Source organism: Salvelinus namaycush, chromosome 4 (genome assembly GCF_016432855.1).
Source record: "Salvelinus namaycush isolate Seneca chromosome 4, SaNama_1.0, whole genome shotgun sequence".
NCBI lineage: Eukaryota > Metazoa > Chordata > Actinopteri > Salmoniformes > Salmonidae > Salvelinus > Salvelinus namaycush.
Window position 1 is genome coordinate 68,488,534 of NC_052310.1, and position 16,361 is coordinate 68,504,894.

Here is a 16,361-nt window from a genome sequence, read left to right on the forward strand (position 1 = left end):
AGCCATAGATTAGGGCCTAATGACTGTATTTAAATTGTCAGATTTCCTTACATGAACTATAACTCAGTAAAATCGTTGAAATTGTTGCATTTATATTTTTGCTCACTATACTTCAATTTGGGCAGCAGGTAGCTGTGGTTAGAGCGTTGGACTAGTAACCGAAAGGTTGCAAGATCGAATCCCCGAGCTGACAAGGTAAAAATCTGTCGTTCTGCCCCTGAAGAAGACAGTTAAACCCACGGCTCCTAGGCCGTTATTGAAAATAAGAATGTGTTCTTAACTGACTCGCCTAGTTAAATAAAGGTTAAAAAATAATACACATAAGTGAATTTGTCCCAATACTTTTGGTCCCCTAAAATGGGAGGACTATGTACAAAAAGTGGTGTAATTTCTAAACGGTTCACCCAATATGGATGAAAACACACTCAAATTAAAGTGGAGTACAGAGCCAAAACAACAAAAAGTGTCACTGTCCCAATACTTTTGAAGCTCACTGTAACACAGTAAACAGCTGAAGCAGTAGGCATACATACAGCCTCCCTTATAAAATACCCTTTATTTTTTACCATATAAACATTATTTGTTCTTTCTAAGAGCAGGCTTCAAAGTGACCACCTTATTATACAAGATAAAGTATAGAATCAAAGTTCCACTGAGCAAGCTAGATCAATATCAAGCTATATTAAACTATGTATACTGGATGGCACACATAGCAATACTTCTTCCCCCTCCAATACACGAGATGTACAGGCTTATAGCAGGGCAACCCTTCTACATGCACACACCATATTTCCATTCACAGAAGAGACGGAAAACCTTTTCATAATGTGCAATGTCAACACTTCTTTTAAAGTGTCTTTCAGAAGCGAGGTCATTTTTCTGACGCCTATGATGTTGGTTCATCATGTGCTAGGCTGTCCCATGAGATTGTCTTTATATATATATATATCTGAGGGGAAGATACAGTAACATGACTGTACTGCTTGTTCAACAAACCATGGAAAAACAAACACATTCAATAGGGTTATTTTCTTAGTTACAAACCAACGAGTGGACACTTGCCATAAATAGTGACCGTTAAAGTTGTTGCAAATTAATCCGAATACATTTATACAATTTCTAACATTGAATCAGCATAAATCATTGTGTAGGAAAAATGTAGGAAAAGTCCATAAACGATCAACAAAACATGTTTAACACACATGAAAAACCTTGATCAGTCTCATAAAGCAGTTCATGATTTCATTCTGCCTTGTAAAATAAAACTATTTCAAATACTGATAGAACAGAAGAAAATACTAAATAAATTATTCCTACACTTGTCAATATTTCAACATTCGCCGTTGATTACAGATATGTTAAACGTACCAACTCACTCAACTAGATCTTTTAATAATAACATAACAGCAGAATAAGGTAATGAAGGACTGTCAAGTGTTTGTATGAAACGGCACGTGTACTATCAAGAAAGAGAATAAAGATGGATTTCAGTACTCCATGTTCTTGCTCTTACCAGTATAGCAGTGTTGTTTCTGAAAACATCAATGTCACATTCGCTAAATGGTGAGAGCCTGGCTCCCACTCAGGCCATCCCTCTTTTCAGCACAGTCACACTGTTTCTGATCAGCTGGTGAGACCACTGAGCTAACTAGCTAGCATCTGAGTGATGTGCCAGCACAGCCAGCGAGAGACAAGAACATGGTAGAGTTCAGGTGAAAATATAACATTGGACTCCCCAATCAGAGACCAAATGTCCCCTTCATAGTGTTCATAACCATCTCTTCTATATATATATTTTTTAACATCCACTAAACAAAACTTCAGTCCATTAATTCAGTTATTATTCAACACCAGACATACAATATTCAGTCTGCCTCCATATCTGTAGTGAAAACCACATTACAGACTTTAAAACCTAAAGTTATTGTTCTCATAAGACTGACTAATACATTATCACTTCTGACTGACTCTTACAGCATTATCAGCTACTCTATTCACTATGAATGTGATGCATTCATGCTTGGGCTCCACGACAACATCTGGTCTTTGGCTTCCCAGGAGCATTGTACCTGTCCCAATATATGGATGAACAGAAAATCATTGTCAGGTAGATACTACTTATTTGTTCATTAAAATAAAATGTATAACACCTCAATAAACAACCATAGCAGTGCATTTAATGATTTAATGAATGTTGTCTTACTCTAAAAAACATCAAATGAAAATGAATAACCCAAAAATAAATCTCTCCAAACTAATATTCTAGAAATCTACACACTCAAAAACAAAGTTAAATGGATGAAGTAAGACATCCAGTCAGGGGCTATAATGGACAATATAATAGACTTGGAATTAAACACATCGTAAAAACAATACAATGATCCAGAATATTCCCCATTCATACATCTCATGATATATTTCAATACTACCTGCCCTCATCTGACCTATAAAAAAGGTTAACAATAACTGTCCCTGGACTTCATTTAACTCCCTTTCAGTCCGAGGAGGGATTGAAGGGTGGATGGATCTGTTAATACATGCAGTAGAGTAGGGGACGACTGGATAGGGATGGCTTCTTGCTGTCAGAACAGAGCAGAATATGGGTAGTACTGTAAGTAGGGAACGTCTCATATTACCCTTCAGAGGAAGACCAGCCCCGGGACAGAGTGAGCTGCTGGTTTATAAAGATGGCTGTTGATACTCCACAGTCCTTCTGAAGCTGGAGACAGTCCCAAACCATCAACTGTTAGATAGGGACGGTTGATTATGGGAATACATTGCAACCTTGTTCCTAATGAAGCTGCTTTCTTTCAACAACAAAAAATAATAATTACAATGCGTGGGGGTTCCCTTCGCAGTGTAGTAAATTGCCTGAGAACATGAATATGTGTTACTGGGTAGCAGACGTTTAGCTGATGGTAGACAGCTCCAGAGTGGGAGGATGAGAAAGTGGATTTGTCACAGACAACAGTCTGGGGACTCCAGGCGCTGGTCAGGTCAGAAGTCAAAAGGTTAAGAGAGGTCTACTAAGCGAGGGGTTTCAAACCTCTCCTCAGGGACCCCCAGCCATTCCATGCGTTTGAACTATTCCATGGCTAGCACACCTGACTCAACAAATCATCAAGCCCTTGACTAGGTGAATCAGTGGGCTAGTTCAGGGCTACAACATTGTGAAATGTCTGGGGGTCCCCGAGGAGAGGTTTGAAAACCACTGTACTAAGTGAACAGGGCGTCCTCTGGTCTTTCAGCCTTCTTCTTGGGTGCACCGGTAGTTGCACCGGGATCACCACTAGGGGGTGAGGGGAGGCTGGGCACCATCTCTGCTGCCTTTGCCCGCTCCTCCAGAAACTTGTCAAACTCTAGAAGGAGGACGAGAGGGATCAGAGGAAGCATATTATACATGCTAGCTACTAGAGGTGAATAATTGTTTCCTACCTTCACTGGTCACACCCTCTTCGCCCTCCTCTCCTTGCTGTCGAGGAAGGAAAAGCATCATTGTGGAACTATCTTTTAAGGATAACCTGAATTCTGAATTTAAACTCCTATAATATACTTTTACATTTTGACCTTTCATTTACCCAAAAGTGCTGATTGAAACACAACCAGACCCAGCATTGACAAGTTTTTCTGTGCTTAAAACCAGACAGGATTACACCCACACAACGGCGGATCCCCTATTTCACCAACACCGCAATGCCATTTAGGTTAGAGAACTTCAACACACACACAGTATTACTACATATTCTTACATCAAATTAAATGTTAAGACAAAACCACCATGCACCAAAGAGGACAGAAATCGTCCTTTGTTCCCTGCCAGGACACACCATTATTTATGACTACACAGAAAGCTACAAAGGATCAGAAACGTGATTGGTCAAAGATGCGAAAATGTGTTGAAAGACAAAGAAAGTGGAATGTGATAGTTAGATTTCTGAAGAACAAGAGGAGTCCAAAAATGGAAGGATGCAACAGGAAAAAGAGAAAAGAAAACAGGCAGAATAAAATCATAGTCTCACCACGTCAGTACACAGCCACTCCTCTATGTCATCCATGACAGAGGATTGGCCAACGGGAATCTACAGGGCAACGTCATGGACAAACAGCACCACAACAAAAAAATATCCACAGAAAAAAAAAGACAAACAAAACCAACTTAAATATAAAAAATAACTGAAATAACGTGAAAAGCAATACTTAACCCTAACATTTAATAAAAATGCAACCAAACCATTCGATAAATGGTACATAGACCTCTGCTACTGATCGATGACATGCAGTACCAAACACCATGAAACACTCAGCCATGTGAAAGCTTTGCAGCGTCATGCAGTGACAGTCAATATGAAGAGGCAGCATCTTCCAGGCTGTATAAAAAAAACTGTTGGATGGAATGGCCATGCACTAGACTTTAATGTTAGAGTTGTAGTTAGGGAGAGAGGTTGTCTGCTCAAAACAACAAGCACCAACTACCACAGGCCAGCTAAAAAGATCTATCCCATCAAAAACAAATCTCTATATGAAATCCCTACTTCTGAGTGAGTGTAAGCTTGGGATCAATGGTTAGAGCAGAGGCCAACATTAAACACACGCGCCAATGGTGGAAAATAATGTATTGCCCGCAGGGCTGACCCCATTTAGTCGACTGGTCGATTGTATGGTCGATAGGCTGTTGGTCGACGGAGACACCCGTCTGATTCTCGCCTGTCTCAGTGGCCTAATCCATTGTGAAGGCCATGGGGATGATAAAGTCCATCACTAAGACATATGTGCTACTGAAATTGTATATAGTTATATTATGCAAGAACAAAATGGTGCAACGCTAATAATTTTTTATTATCATTTTACAACAAATGTTTTCCGAATTGTGTGGTTAATTACTATTAACATATAATGCCAAACATCCCCTTTCATTTATCTGTGTATCGGCCAGATTTTTTTGCAGACAGCACACGCGAATCTGCCTAACTGTTGCCTAAGACTTACCTACTGCTACATACGGTAGCTACTTGAAACTCTTATTAGGTCTAATTAAAGGCAAAATGTCAAAAAAGTCTGCAGTTTGGCAACATTTCATTGTAGTAAAGGATGACACCAAAAAAGTGGAATGCGAACTCTGCCAACAGCGGTTTGCTTACCATAGTTCGACAACAAATATGACATACCACTTGAAAACAGTAAGTTAACCTCCTTTGTTTTTCTAGTTGCATGCTAAAACATTGACAGGTTTTATATGATTGAAAAGTGAACATTACCAAATTGAATAGGCATATTACAATGTAATAACATAGTAATAGCATACAGAATTTAAAATGTACTTTATTTGTGTATTTATAGGCGCATCCCCAGTACAGCGCCTCCACTGCTAGCTCAGGTTTAACCACCTCGGACCAAAAGCCCCACATCTCAGAAAAAAGAAAAAGAGAGATAACCGATGGTATCGTGGACTTCATTTCCCTGGACATGAGGCCCGTTAACCTGATAGAAGGCGTGGGATTTAAGAAGATGATAAATCTTGGAGCCTGGTTACACCGTTCCCAAGAGAGAAACTGTTATGCATGCTCTGACTGCCAAATATCATAACACAAAAGAGAAGGTTTTGGAGTATATCCAAAACAGCCAGGCAGTAAGTTTTACAACCGACATGTGGACCTCCCTGAGAATGGAGTCTTACATGACCATCACTGCCCATTTCATTACCAAGGCCTGGAGACTGCAGTGTCTTGTGCTGGAGACAAAACAAATGGAGGAGAATCCCACCACAGCCAACATTGCAGAGAGACTTGGAGAAGTTGCAGACGCATATGAAATTCCAGGATGTAAAAGGGTTGCTTTGGTACACGACAACGCCGCAAACATGGTTTTGTGTGCGGATATACTGAGGCAGGAAGCGGAATGGGCAGACGTTAAAGGAGTCAGATGTACCTGGCACACCTTACAGCTGTGCATCAATGCCGCTCTCGAACAAGACCCCATCTGTCGCACTGCGGCTGCAGCCAGACACCTCGTGGCTCATTTTAAGAAGGAAGCCAGAAAGGGACTGAAGCAGAAACAACAAAAGGTGGCTGAACACCTCCTGCCTCAATACGTTTCCACGCTGTGGAACTCTTCTCAGACAATGCTAGAGTGTCTGCTAGAACATAGATGGCCCATAACCGACGTGCTCTCCGATCCAAACTACACAGGGAAAAGGGAACACAGCCTTGATCTCACCACAGCGCAATGGAACATGGCAGAAGACATTTGGAATGTGCTGAAGCCTATGGTCACCCTGACGGAGCTGCTGTCTGAGGACAACACATCTTTATCTGCAACCTTACCCATGCTGGCGCATCTCAAACGCCGCCACTTGGCCATGGCGGAGGACGACAGCCCTACCACTAAGAGTCTCAAAACAAAGCTGGTGCAGGAAATTGATAGAAGATGGCAGCTCAACGACCAAATATTTGACAGTAGTCTTTACATCCAAGCAGCAGTCATAGATCCCCGCTTCAAGCTGCTTTCCTTCCTTGACGATGCAAAACGGGATGAAGCCTATGTCAACCTGTCCCAGCTGGCCGACAGTTTGAGCGCGTCACAGCTAGAGGAGCCAGGGCCCCATGAGAGAGAACGAGACAACTCTACATCCACGGAGGAAGAAGAGGAACCTGCACAAAAGAAAAAGAAAACGGACAAGGAGCGAGAGATGGAGATGCTCATGTGTGGAGATGAGGAAGAGAAAGAGGATCAACGGGATAGCAAAGCAGAAATGAAGGAATATCTCCAAGATATAACGAAAGTCAACGGTGGACCGCTAGCTTGGTGGAGAAAAAATGAGGACAGGTATCCGAAGCTGGCCAGAGCAGCGAAATACCTCTTCTCCATCCCGGCGACCTCTACTCCATCAGAGCTGATCTTTTCCAAGGCAGGGCTTATATTCAATAAAACCAGGAGCTGCCTTCTGTCCGAAAATGTTGACAAGCTGGTGTTCCTGTCTCATAACTTGAAAAGATTGGGGAAGTAGGTTAATAAGTGGCAGCCCAGGTCTATGTGAGGAAGTAAAGTAAGCCAGTCCGATACAGCTGACAAGAGAGAAGACTAAGCTATTATGCAGGTGGATAAACGTTTGGAATTGTGCAATAGTCTATGCTTATTATTTTTTTGTAAGTAGCCTAGGCCTATATAAGCCATTTTATGTTCCGCATTAGAGATCATAAGCTGCTGTTGAAGGTGACTTAAATTGCCTACTGTTGTGACAACTTGTTCTTCATACACAAAATACCCCATAATGACAAATGGAATTAAGTTATTCAAAATTTTAACGAATTAATTAAAAATGAAAAGCTGAAATGTCTTGAATCAATAAGTAGTCAACCCCTTTTTATTGGCAAGCCTAAAAAAATGGCTTAACAAGTCACATGGACTCACTGTGTTCAATAAGAGTTTAACATAATTTATGACAAACTCATCTCTGTACCCCACACATACAGATAATTGTGAGGTTCCTCATTTGAGCAGTGAATTTCAAACACAGATTCAACCAAAGACCAGGGAGGTTTTCCAATGTCTTGCAAATAAGCTAGATGGGTTAAAAAAAAATGTTTAAAGCAGACATTGAATATCAGTATTACTCAGTTGCAGAGGGATTTCACCAGGAAGCCAATGGTGACTTTATAACAGTAAGAGTTTAATGGCTGTGATAGGAGAAAACTGAGAATGGATCAACAACATTGTAGCTACTCCACAATACTAACCTAATTGACAGATTGTAAAGGAAGCCTGTACACAATAAATAAAAAAATCCAAAACATGCATCCTGTTTGCAATAAGGCACTAAAGTAATACTGCAAAAAGTGTGGCAAAGCAATACACTTTTGTCCAGAAGTGTTATGTTTGGTGTTATGTGTTATGTTTGGGGCAAATCCAATACATTACTGAGTAGCACTCTCCATATCCTCAAGCATAGTGGTGGCTGCATCATGTTATGGGTATGCTTATAATTGTTAAGGACTGGGGAATTTTTCGGGATAAAAAATAAATAAAATGGATCTAAGCACAGGCAAAACCCTAGAGGAAACCTGGTTCAGTCTGCTTTCCACCAGATACTGGGAGATGAATTCCCCTTTCAGCAGGACAATAACCTAAAACAAGGCCAAATTTACTTTCAATTTGCTTACCAAGAAGACGCTGAATGTTCGAGTTAAAATGTTGACTTAAATCTGCTTGAAAATCTATGGCAAGACTTGAAAATGGTTGTCTAGCAATGATCAACAACCAATTTGGCATAGCTTGAAGAATTTTGAATCAATCATGGTCCACAAAGCTCTCAGAGACTTAACCAGAATCACTGCCAACGGTGATTAACATGTTTCGACTCAGAGGTGTGAGTACTTATTTAAAATTAGATATTTCTGCATTTCATTTTCAAAAAATTAGCTACAATTTCCCAAAACATGTTTTCACTTTGTCATCATGTGTAGATGGCTGAATTTAATCAATTTTGAATACAGGCTGTAACATAACAAAAATCTGGAATAAGTCAAGGGGTATGAATCATTTTTTAAGGCACTGTATGTTGATTGAATACTAGGCCTATCGGCTGTAACTCTTGCGGTTCATTATTTTAATTAAGAACAATTTTATTGTTCAATTTGTTATGTTCTTAACAAATGTCTTATTTTATCTGCTCTTTATTACATAGCTTATAAGATTTTTCCATATCTTATATCTGAGAGACATAGGCTATTCGCATTTGGAGGAGTCAGTGATAAGCTTAGCTTTGACTGTTTTAACCTGGCTGCTGTAGGTCTAATTCAGATGGTTGACTCCCACAAGTTGTTACCTGGTTGATTCGGTCAAATAGAAAGTATTAGTTTGTTGTGTATAATCACCAGTCTTGAAGCCAGGGGCGTAGGAGCGACTCCGACATTTGGGGGGGGCACATTTTTTGGGGGAAAAACAGGTTTTAAATGTTAATTTCGAGAAAAGGATACAGACAAATATTAACTTACAAATGGGAAAATGTACAAGGTTAAAGGGGGCCTTGCAGAGGGGCACTTCTTCTGGTACAGTCCAATCAGTCTTAGGGCCATGGCCATTCATACTGTACTGAATACCACTGTGACAGTTAAGCTAGCAGCATGGTCAATCCGGCATCTGCATTGGCCGTACAGCATTTAATGCGATGCTGCCTTTGCAGAAGTCTGGGCATTCATACTTCTTGCAATTCGCAGAGTTGTTGTAAAGAAAGTTGTCAAGGAAGGGAGTTTGTGTTTATACAGGACGTACAGCTCCCACCTACCATTCACATCAATGCGGAGCCTTACAGAGCCCGCTGCAATGTTACAACATTTTGGAGGTGCTTGATTTGGCTTCCACAGACCTCAGGCGGCTCTGCAAATGCATCACACCCTCCGTACTGAGTCTCTGGATCGCATTGCCAGATCAAGCATAAAAACCAGCTTTTTAAAATGTGAATATGTTCAATTAAAACTGTACTCTGTATAATTAATTTCCTAGTATTTTCCTCACTTCATCTGGTTGTTACTACTGCTGCTCTACTTACTGTATGGTTGAAAACTTAAAGTAACATTGTTCACTTAGGTTTATTTTCTTCTGGTTATCTTTATCTCTGGCTGCCTCTTTAGTCATTAGTGTGTCTTAATTATTTCATCAATTAGTGCGCTTAAAGAATCAGACAAGCGCCATGCATATAGTTCATTTTATTGAAACACATAGGGTGTGTATATATGGAAAAATACACGTTTTAAAGAACAGAAGAATCTCGGTCGACCAAGATTATTTTTTGTTGGGGACAGCCCTACCCGACAGTAACAGCAGACCGCATGGAAAAGTTAGTGATCATTAGTGATGTTAGCGCACTTCTAAAGGTTGACCAGCCACAATACTCACCCCTCCTGCAGGCTGCTGCCTGACTTCCAGAGTAGGAGGCAGCTCAATCCCACCTACAGCATTAAGGTCCTCTAGAGGAGCTCTGCCAGGATAGAGGTAATGACCAGAAGGACAGTTATAAAACATTCAGATTTAAAATGTATGGTGCAGAACAGACACTGTCAGTCATGTAGAAAAGCTAATTGTGTATGCTCTATTCATTACAAGCCTAGGAGGTAGGGGTTGTCTCTGAACAGGAGAACATGTATGATGTGTTCTTACGTGACGAGTGTCTCGGTGGTCAGTGGCAGAGCTCCGGTCCTGGTCTGAGCGAACATGTCAAAGTCGTCCTGAGGCTTACAGCTGGGCAGAGAGCTCAGAGTGCTGGTCACACTGGCATCCACGTCTGAGGAACAACAAAAAGACAGCCGCCATATTGTTCCAACAAAATTTAAATATAAATATTTATGTTTTTAAGAACTTGTCACATTGCTAAATTACCTGGCAAACAGTTCAAAGAGAACAAAATGCTTCAGCACTGTTAAAGTAGAATGTCTTTTTACTGTACACCGAAGTCTATTTAGTAACAGTCTGGAGGACATACCGAGGCCGGCCAGCCGAGAGGCGAGGGAGGCAGGTGAGGAAGGACGTGCGGTGGGGGCGGTGAAGTACTGAGGCGTGGCGGTGGAAGTGACCATGTTGCTGACGACAGCAGGAGAACCAGGGCCCAGGTCTATAAGGTTGTCCTCTGTAGCCTCACTGAGGACCTGGGATCCAGGGATGACAGAAGGGGAAAGAGAGAAAGAGACCCATTGAAGACAATGTAAGACCACTCTTTTAGGAGCCATTCCAAAACAGAATGCTAATTCCATTTTCCATTACTATCACTACAGCAAAGTGACAAACTAGTCCTGAAGTAAGGGGAGAGGGATTACATAAAGGGCTCTGACATTTGGCTTCAGTTTGTTCATCAATTTGACTAAGATTTACCTTGAACAGAAAGGTACAGGCAAATAAAGCACGTGAGAGGTCAGGGAATATCATAGGTTAGCTGGAGAAAAACAGGAATCTGCCCATGAATGAGAAACAGTTGTTGTTTATGGGAGTTTTTCTGAAGGGAGGGGTAGGTACTCAGCCAGAATGGGTTAGTCAGAGAATTGCGATAATATGATTTGTTTGTGGCGAAGAATGAGCTGTTTGGTGTGTCTGTGATATTGTCATTCATTTATGAGCAGTGACCACAGTAACCATGGCAATGACCTTTGCACTGGGTGGGTGTTTTTTCTTTTGGCTGCGAAAGATAAATTTTTCCTCTTGAGAATGATGGGTGGTGGTGGGGAAGGGGTTGGTGCATCTTTAGACACGGGTAGATGTTACCCCTTAGGCACAGATCTAGGATCAGTTTACCCTGAATCCCAACTTTAACCATACAGGGAGGAAACCCACCTGGCCTTAGATCAGTGTCTAGTGGCAACTACTCCCAGCTTTAGACTGTCTCTGTGTCAGTTACTGAGGGGAGTGGGTGGTTAAAACATGCCACATGGAACAAATGGGATGTACAGGGTCCATATAGTTCAGCCAAATACGTGACATACTACTTATTGGGGCGACTTTCATACTTGCCTGCCTCAGCTAGACATAGAGACAAACAGAAAGGAAAAAGACCATGAAAATCATTAACATGCCTGGGCAACACGCCACGGTCAGTGTGGACATGATATTAATGGTACGGTGCGGACATCAACAGACGATCTAACATGTAACATGCCGAAATCTCTAGACAAAACAGTTGTATTTTAGACAGACTCGACAACGTTACAGAATGAGGAAACGTGAGAAACAGGCAAGCTATGGAAGACAAAGTACAGAAACTTTACCACAGAAATATGCGACAACCATGTACAAATAAGCAAGGGATGTCATTGTGTGTGTGTGGGGGGGGGTTACGTCCTATGGCTGTCACTGCTAACTCACCCCATTATTGATACCCTGAGATGCTCTGCCTGACCGATACCTCTCGTACCTGAGAGAGAAGCCAAATAACAAGTAGTCCATACCTGCTCATAATGACTATAAAGTCATGCATGCCTCTCAGAGGAAAAAGGTGTTGAGACAGAAATGTTAGCCATCTCTCATAGTGGTGGGTGGGTGTGTGTAAGCTAGCCTACCTGTCGTAGCGTAGGAAGATGTTGTTGAGGTCGTCGTTGACGTGCAGTAGTTCCTCTGTGACCTCCTCGTCAGACACACAGGAGATGAGCTCCACTATCCTCTGCTGCATGGCCCGGCATGTCCGGTTCAGCTCCTACAAAAAGCACAGGAGGGTTAGCCGTCAAAAGATATAGTGCTGCCCAGGCTGAAATCACTTGTTGATATCACAGATACTTCCACCAGTACACCAGAAACAATGAAGCAGACCCTACCAGTGGCCTCCGTAAAATAAAGTCTAGGAGTTCTCGTCATGTCACATGGCCAAGAAACCCAGCCCTATTTACACGCTATAAGAATACCAGAGAGAAAGAGGGGCAAGGAGTCTGACCTGCAGGAGCTTGTGGTCCGAGGGGTCCTCCTGTCCAGGAACCATCTCTGTCAGCATCTCTGACATCACCTTTGTGTTGCCACGCACAATGTCCAGCTCACTTCGCAACCGGCAGATCTGAACAGGGAATACCATGTCAACTCCTCTCAGATCCATCTCCTTGCACCTTAGAATGCAAGCTATCCAGAAGATTTTAAAGCCTTCTTACAAATCTGAGAAGGGAACAGATTGTGCAACTGTAATGGCAATTCACTCATTCGCCTACCTGTTCAGGTGAAGGGTTGATAGACCCAGAGGCGCCAAGGTTGGGGACCTGCGGGGCGGAGTAGGTGGGAGGAACAGACGATGCAAACGATGGGGCGGAGACAGCATGGGGAGGAGGCTGCTGTTGGGGTTGGGGGATAGGCTGGGCCAGGGGAGGGGCGGTGGCTTGGTTCTCCTCTGGGCCAGTCAACAGCTTTAAATGAGAAAGAAAAAAAGAGACTCAAACCCCAAAAAACTCAAATAAACTTGTTGAAAAATGGCAGAACAGCAGATGTATTTTCATACTCAATTTAGAGTAAGGAAATGCATGCAAATGGATGTGACAGTGGCAGTTGTACCTGCTGAGGAGTGTGGATGGGAGACAGGGCATCCAGGTCCGACATTGGGAAATCTATACCCTTCCTCTTCAGCTCCTCATAGATCTGGACCACACCCGTCAGGTCTGGACTACTCCTGAACGCATCAGCCCACGCCTGGGAGACAGGAGGGAGAAGGAGGATGAGAAAGACAAATGTTATATACACTGTATAATCTTCTCATGTTTCTCAGTGCTGTATTCATTAAGTGGTCAAAGTATTAAGGTCAGAGGTGTCAAAAATTACATTTAGGCTACCACAAAAGCTATTGCTTGCCGAGCAAGGAAGCATGTGAGCATCTTTGGTGTATCATCATTACACATACATCTTTGTGAGAAAACTGTGCTGTGTTTGTAATATAACACTTGCACGAGGTCTGGTGAGAAACCATTCAGTTCATTGCTGTCAGGTCTCTGTTATGTGTTACAGTACTTGTACAAGATGATATTGCTGTCAGGTCTGTGTGCTCTAGCAGACATCAACAGCCACCATGTCAGCGGGAAACTAGAAGCCACCTGAGGTAATCGGCCAGGGTTACCCGAGATCCCCACAGTAAACAGAGAACCAGTGGCCTGGCTGCAGGTAGCACACCAGCAAGACCCTGCCTGGTTAACACTGCAGCTACATGTAACCAAACACCCTCCTCCACTGCCTCAGTATGTAGCCTATACTGTACAGTACATTCTCAAAGCACTTGACATACAGTATACTTCCTCAAATGACTCCCATTTTCCCAAGGACAAACTATCATCATCTCCTCAGACAATTCTGTCAGAATACTCAATGAAAGCTGGTTCTATTAATGCCATCACTCAAGTCGTCAAATATAAAGGAAAACATGTCATGCATACACATTCACACAAGTGTGTGTGATCCTTTACCTGGATCAGGGTGAGCACTTTGTCTTGCACAATAGTGGGAGGATTGTTTTTGGGAGAGATGATTTTCACAAGCACACCGTCTATGAAGTCCCTGCTGGTGATGAGGGCATGAAAACGATGCCCACAGTTCTTCACACATGTCTCCAGGACGGTCAGTGCCAGCATCACCTCCCTGTAGTTCTTGTTTCCGTTCAGCCTCTTCTTCATGGCCCTGATAGCATCCTTGGGCCTGCAGCAACAACACACAGAGCAGAGCACAGGGTCAGAGAGGGAGGAGACAGAAACATGATGTGCATGATACACAAAACATATAGTCTACTGTGTAGTAACAATGTAGTAACAGCACCACCAAACATAATTTCTCCATGTTGACTGAAATAATGTTAGTAACACTTTACTTAAACCCTTTAACACTCAATGTTTTACTTACATGGTCTAATAGAGTGCTCTGGTTTAGGTTACACTATAATGCAGATAACAAATCAATGGTACTGTGATAGGTAGGTGTGGCCTTCCCTTGAATTATTGATATAGGGCTTTATCAAACTGATGTCATACTTTGAGATAAACTGGGAGTAGGGGCAAATCAACATACCCTAACTTCCCACCCATTTATCAAACAGAAACAGGCAATGGCTTTCAACACTTTCACAAACAAGGTTAATGGACCAGAATGCCATCCAAGCCTTAGATAGTAGAAGAGCACTTGGAGCAAATCCATCCTCAAGTCCATTACTGCTTCTGATAAGACAAGTATTTGATAAGCGGCAAACAAAGACAGAGATCTTCACCAAGAAAGCATGGTCATATTCACATGTAAGTCACTAGGGACAAATTGAGTCCAACTTCACACAGCTCCAGAAGAGGTGTAAAATGTGTTTTGACTTCATATTATTCATTGGCCTAGTTAGAAAGCTATTTTCTACTTACCCATCCTCAGTTTCATTTATGATGTCACATATTTCCATATTGAGGGTCCAGTCCTCACTCTGAAGGGAGCCATCCGTGGCTCTCTCTAAAGAAGACAGAACATTACATTTCCTCTTGTCAGAGCAGTAGAATTGTAATGATCACATACTAACTTGTCAGCTAGCTAATTGGCTCACAACCACTGTCAACTCTATTCTGTGGAACAGACAGGTAGTGTTAACTAGCTAGTTGCCCACACTCGTACTGGGGAGGACTGGTTATTGCGGCTTAGGACAGCTGCGCCCAGGTTAGTAATCCAGTTGTATCAGTTGTCAAATGTATGGCAAACGACAGACATGGTTCAATCGAATAGCTAGCTAGCCAGCTACAATCATTCGCTAGTAAGCCAGTTAGCGCAACCAGATACAGTACAGACTGTAACCTAGCTAGCTTGGTTGGTAACTAGCTAGTTTAGTAGTAGGAATGAATACAAGATAGTTGACGTTAGTTATAGCAGGCTAGCGATACAACATACTGTTCCAGATCCCCACCACGAACTAGCAAGATTACCACCAACTATTGTTTATGAGTATATACACATAGCTAGTTAACATCTTTATTTCCAATCAGCCTGCAAATAACCAAAATAATAGCAAGTCAGCCAGGCATATAGCGTCGCGGCTAATAAGTGGGTCGATAGCCAAAGAGCTTAAAGACGATAGCAAGTTAGAATCAAATGTCAGTGCGATTCAAGAACGTGAAACACGATTATCTGACGTTTCCTTTCAATCACAGTTTATTTTAGAAAGACTTACCAATGCAATGTCCCACCGGAGTGCTGTATGGATTTCCCAAAAGGAACTCCATCTTGATCGACAACAAACAATTTGTACGAAGTCACCAGTTCATGGGAAAGGCACAAGTAAGCCCCGCCCTTCGAGCAATCATCTGCATCTAGCATGTGAATCTGATTGAGCAACATTAACGTCCATCTTTACATTATTATTGTAAATAAATGACAACCAACAATAAAACCTACTCATTTTGGTTTTAGTTTTTTTCCAACTGAATAGGATTTTACAATCTGTGGAGTGGACACAATCCAATGTAAACCCTTGAGAAAGTATGTTTACATTACATATGTTTACATTCTCACATCAACAAGACAATAATTCAATGAATTTACAATAGGATTTCAAAATGTTTTCTAACAAAAAAATACAAAGTGTTTCCATGTCATTTTTATTCTAATGCATTTAGGGTTTGATGCAAAGTTGTTAGGCAAAAAAGCTGGTGATGTATGTCCCTGCTGTGCATGTAATAAACATACTTTAGTCAGTTTGACCCATTGATAGATTTATTCAATTTTTACTGAAGCAAAAGAGTAAACTTTGTACAAGCTAGTCACCACATAATAAATACAGTGGGAGTGGGTGAGAAGTCTGGGCTGAAACAGACAGAGGGTAACACTTACTGTTTCCATAAAAACATCCGATGTTCCAAAAAGTCACTGATGACTGAGGTACTAGCTAGGTTTCCATCCAA

At 41.8% G+C, this 16,361-nt stretch overlaps 1 protein-coding gene across 4 annotated transcripts; it reads right to left on the reverse strand.

Annotated features, from left to right (window-relative positions):
- Positions 1–539: 539 nt before the first annotated feature.
- LOC120046752 (TOM1-like protein 2) lies at positions 540–15,770 on the reverse strand. Of its 4 annotated transcripts, none has more exons than XR_005476850.1 (15): positions 15,632–15,768; positions 14,838–14,922; positions 13,908–14,136; positions 13,009–13,143; positions 12,672–12,863; positions 12,407–12,523; positions 12,039–12,172; positions 11,845–11,893; positions 10,475–10,637; positions 10,153–10,276; positions 9,892–9,973; positions 4,020–4,079; positions 3,436–3,472; positions 2,637–3,359; positions 540–2,069 (listed from the first exon to the last, which is right to left on the reverse strand). XR_005476850.1 is itself a non-coding variant. In XM_038992231.1 (15 exons), the coding sequence occupies exons 1-14, from the start codon at positions 15,681–15,683 to the stop codon at positions 3,217–3,219; spliced, it is 1,602 nt and encodes a 533-aa protein (XP_038848159.1). In that variant the 5' UTR covers positions 15,684–15,770; the 3' UTR covers positions 540–3,046; positions 3,210–3,216. The 4 variants fall into 4 exon arrangements, 3 of the variants coding, with proteins under 3 accessions (XP_038848159.1, XP_038848158.1, XP_038848160.1); XM_038992231.1 differs by having other exon boundaries at positions 540–3,046; positions 3,210–3,359; positions 15,632–15,770; XM_038992230.1 differs by having other exon boundaries at positions 540–3,359.
- Between the last annotated feature and the right edge of the window lie 591 nt (positions 15,771–16,361).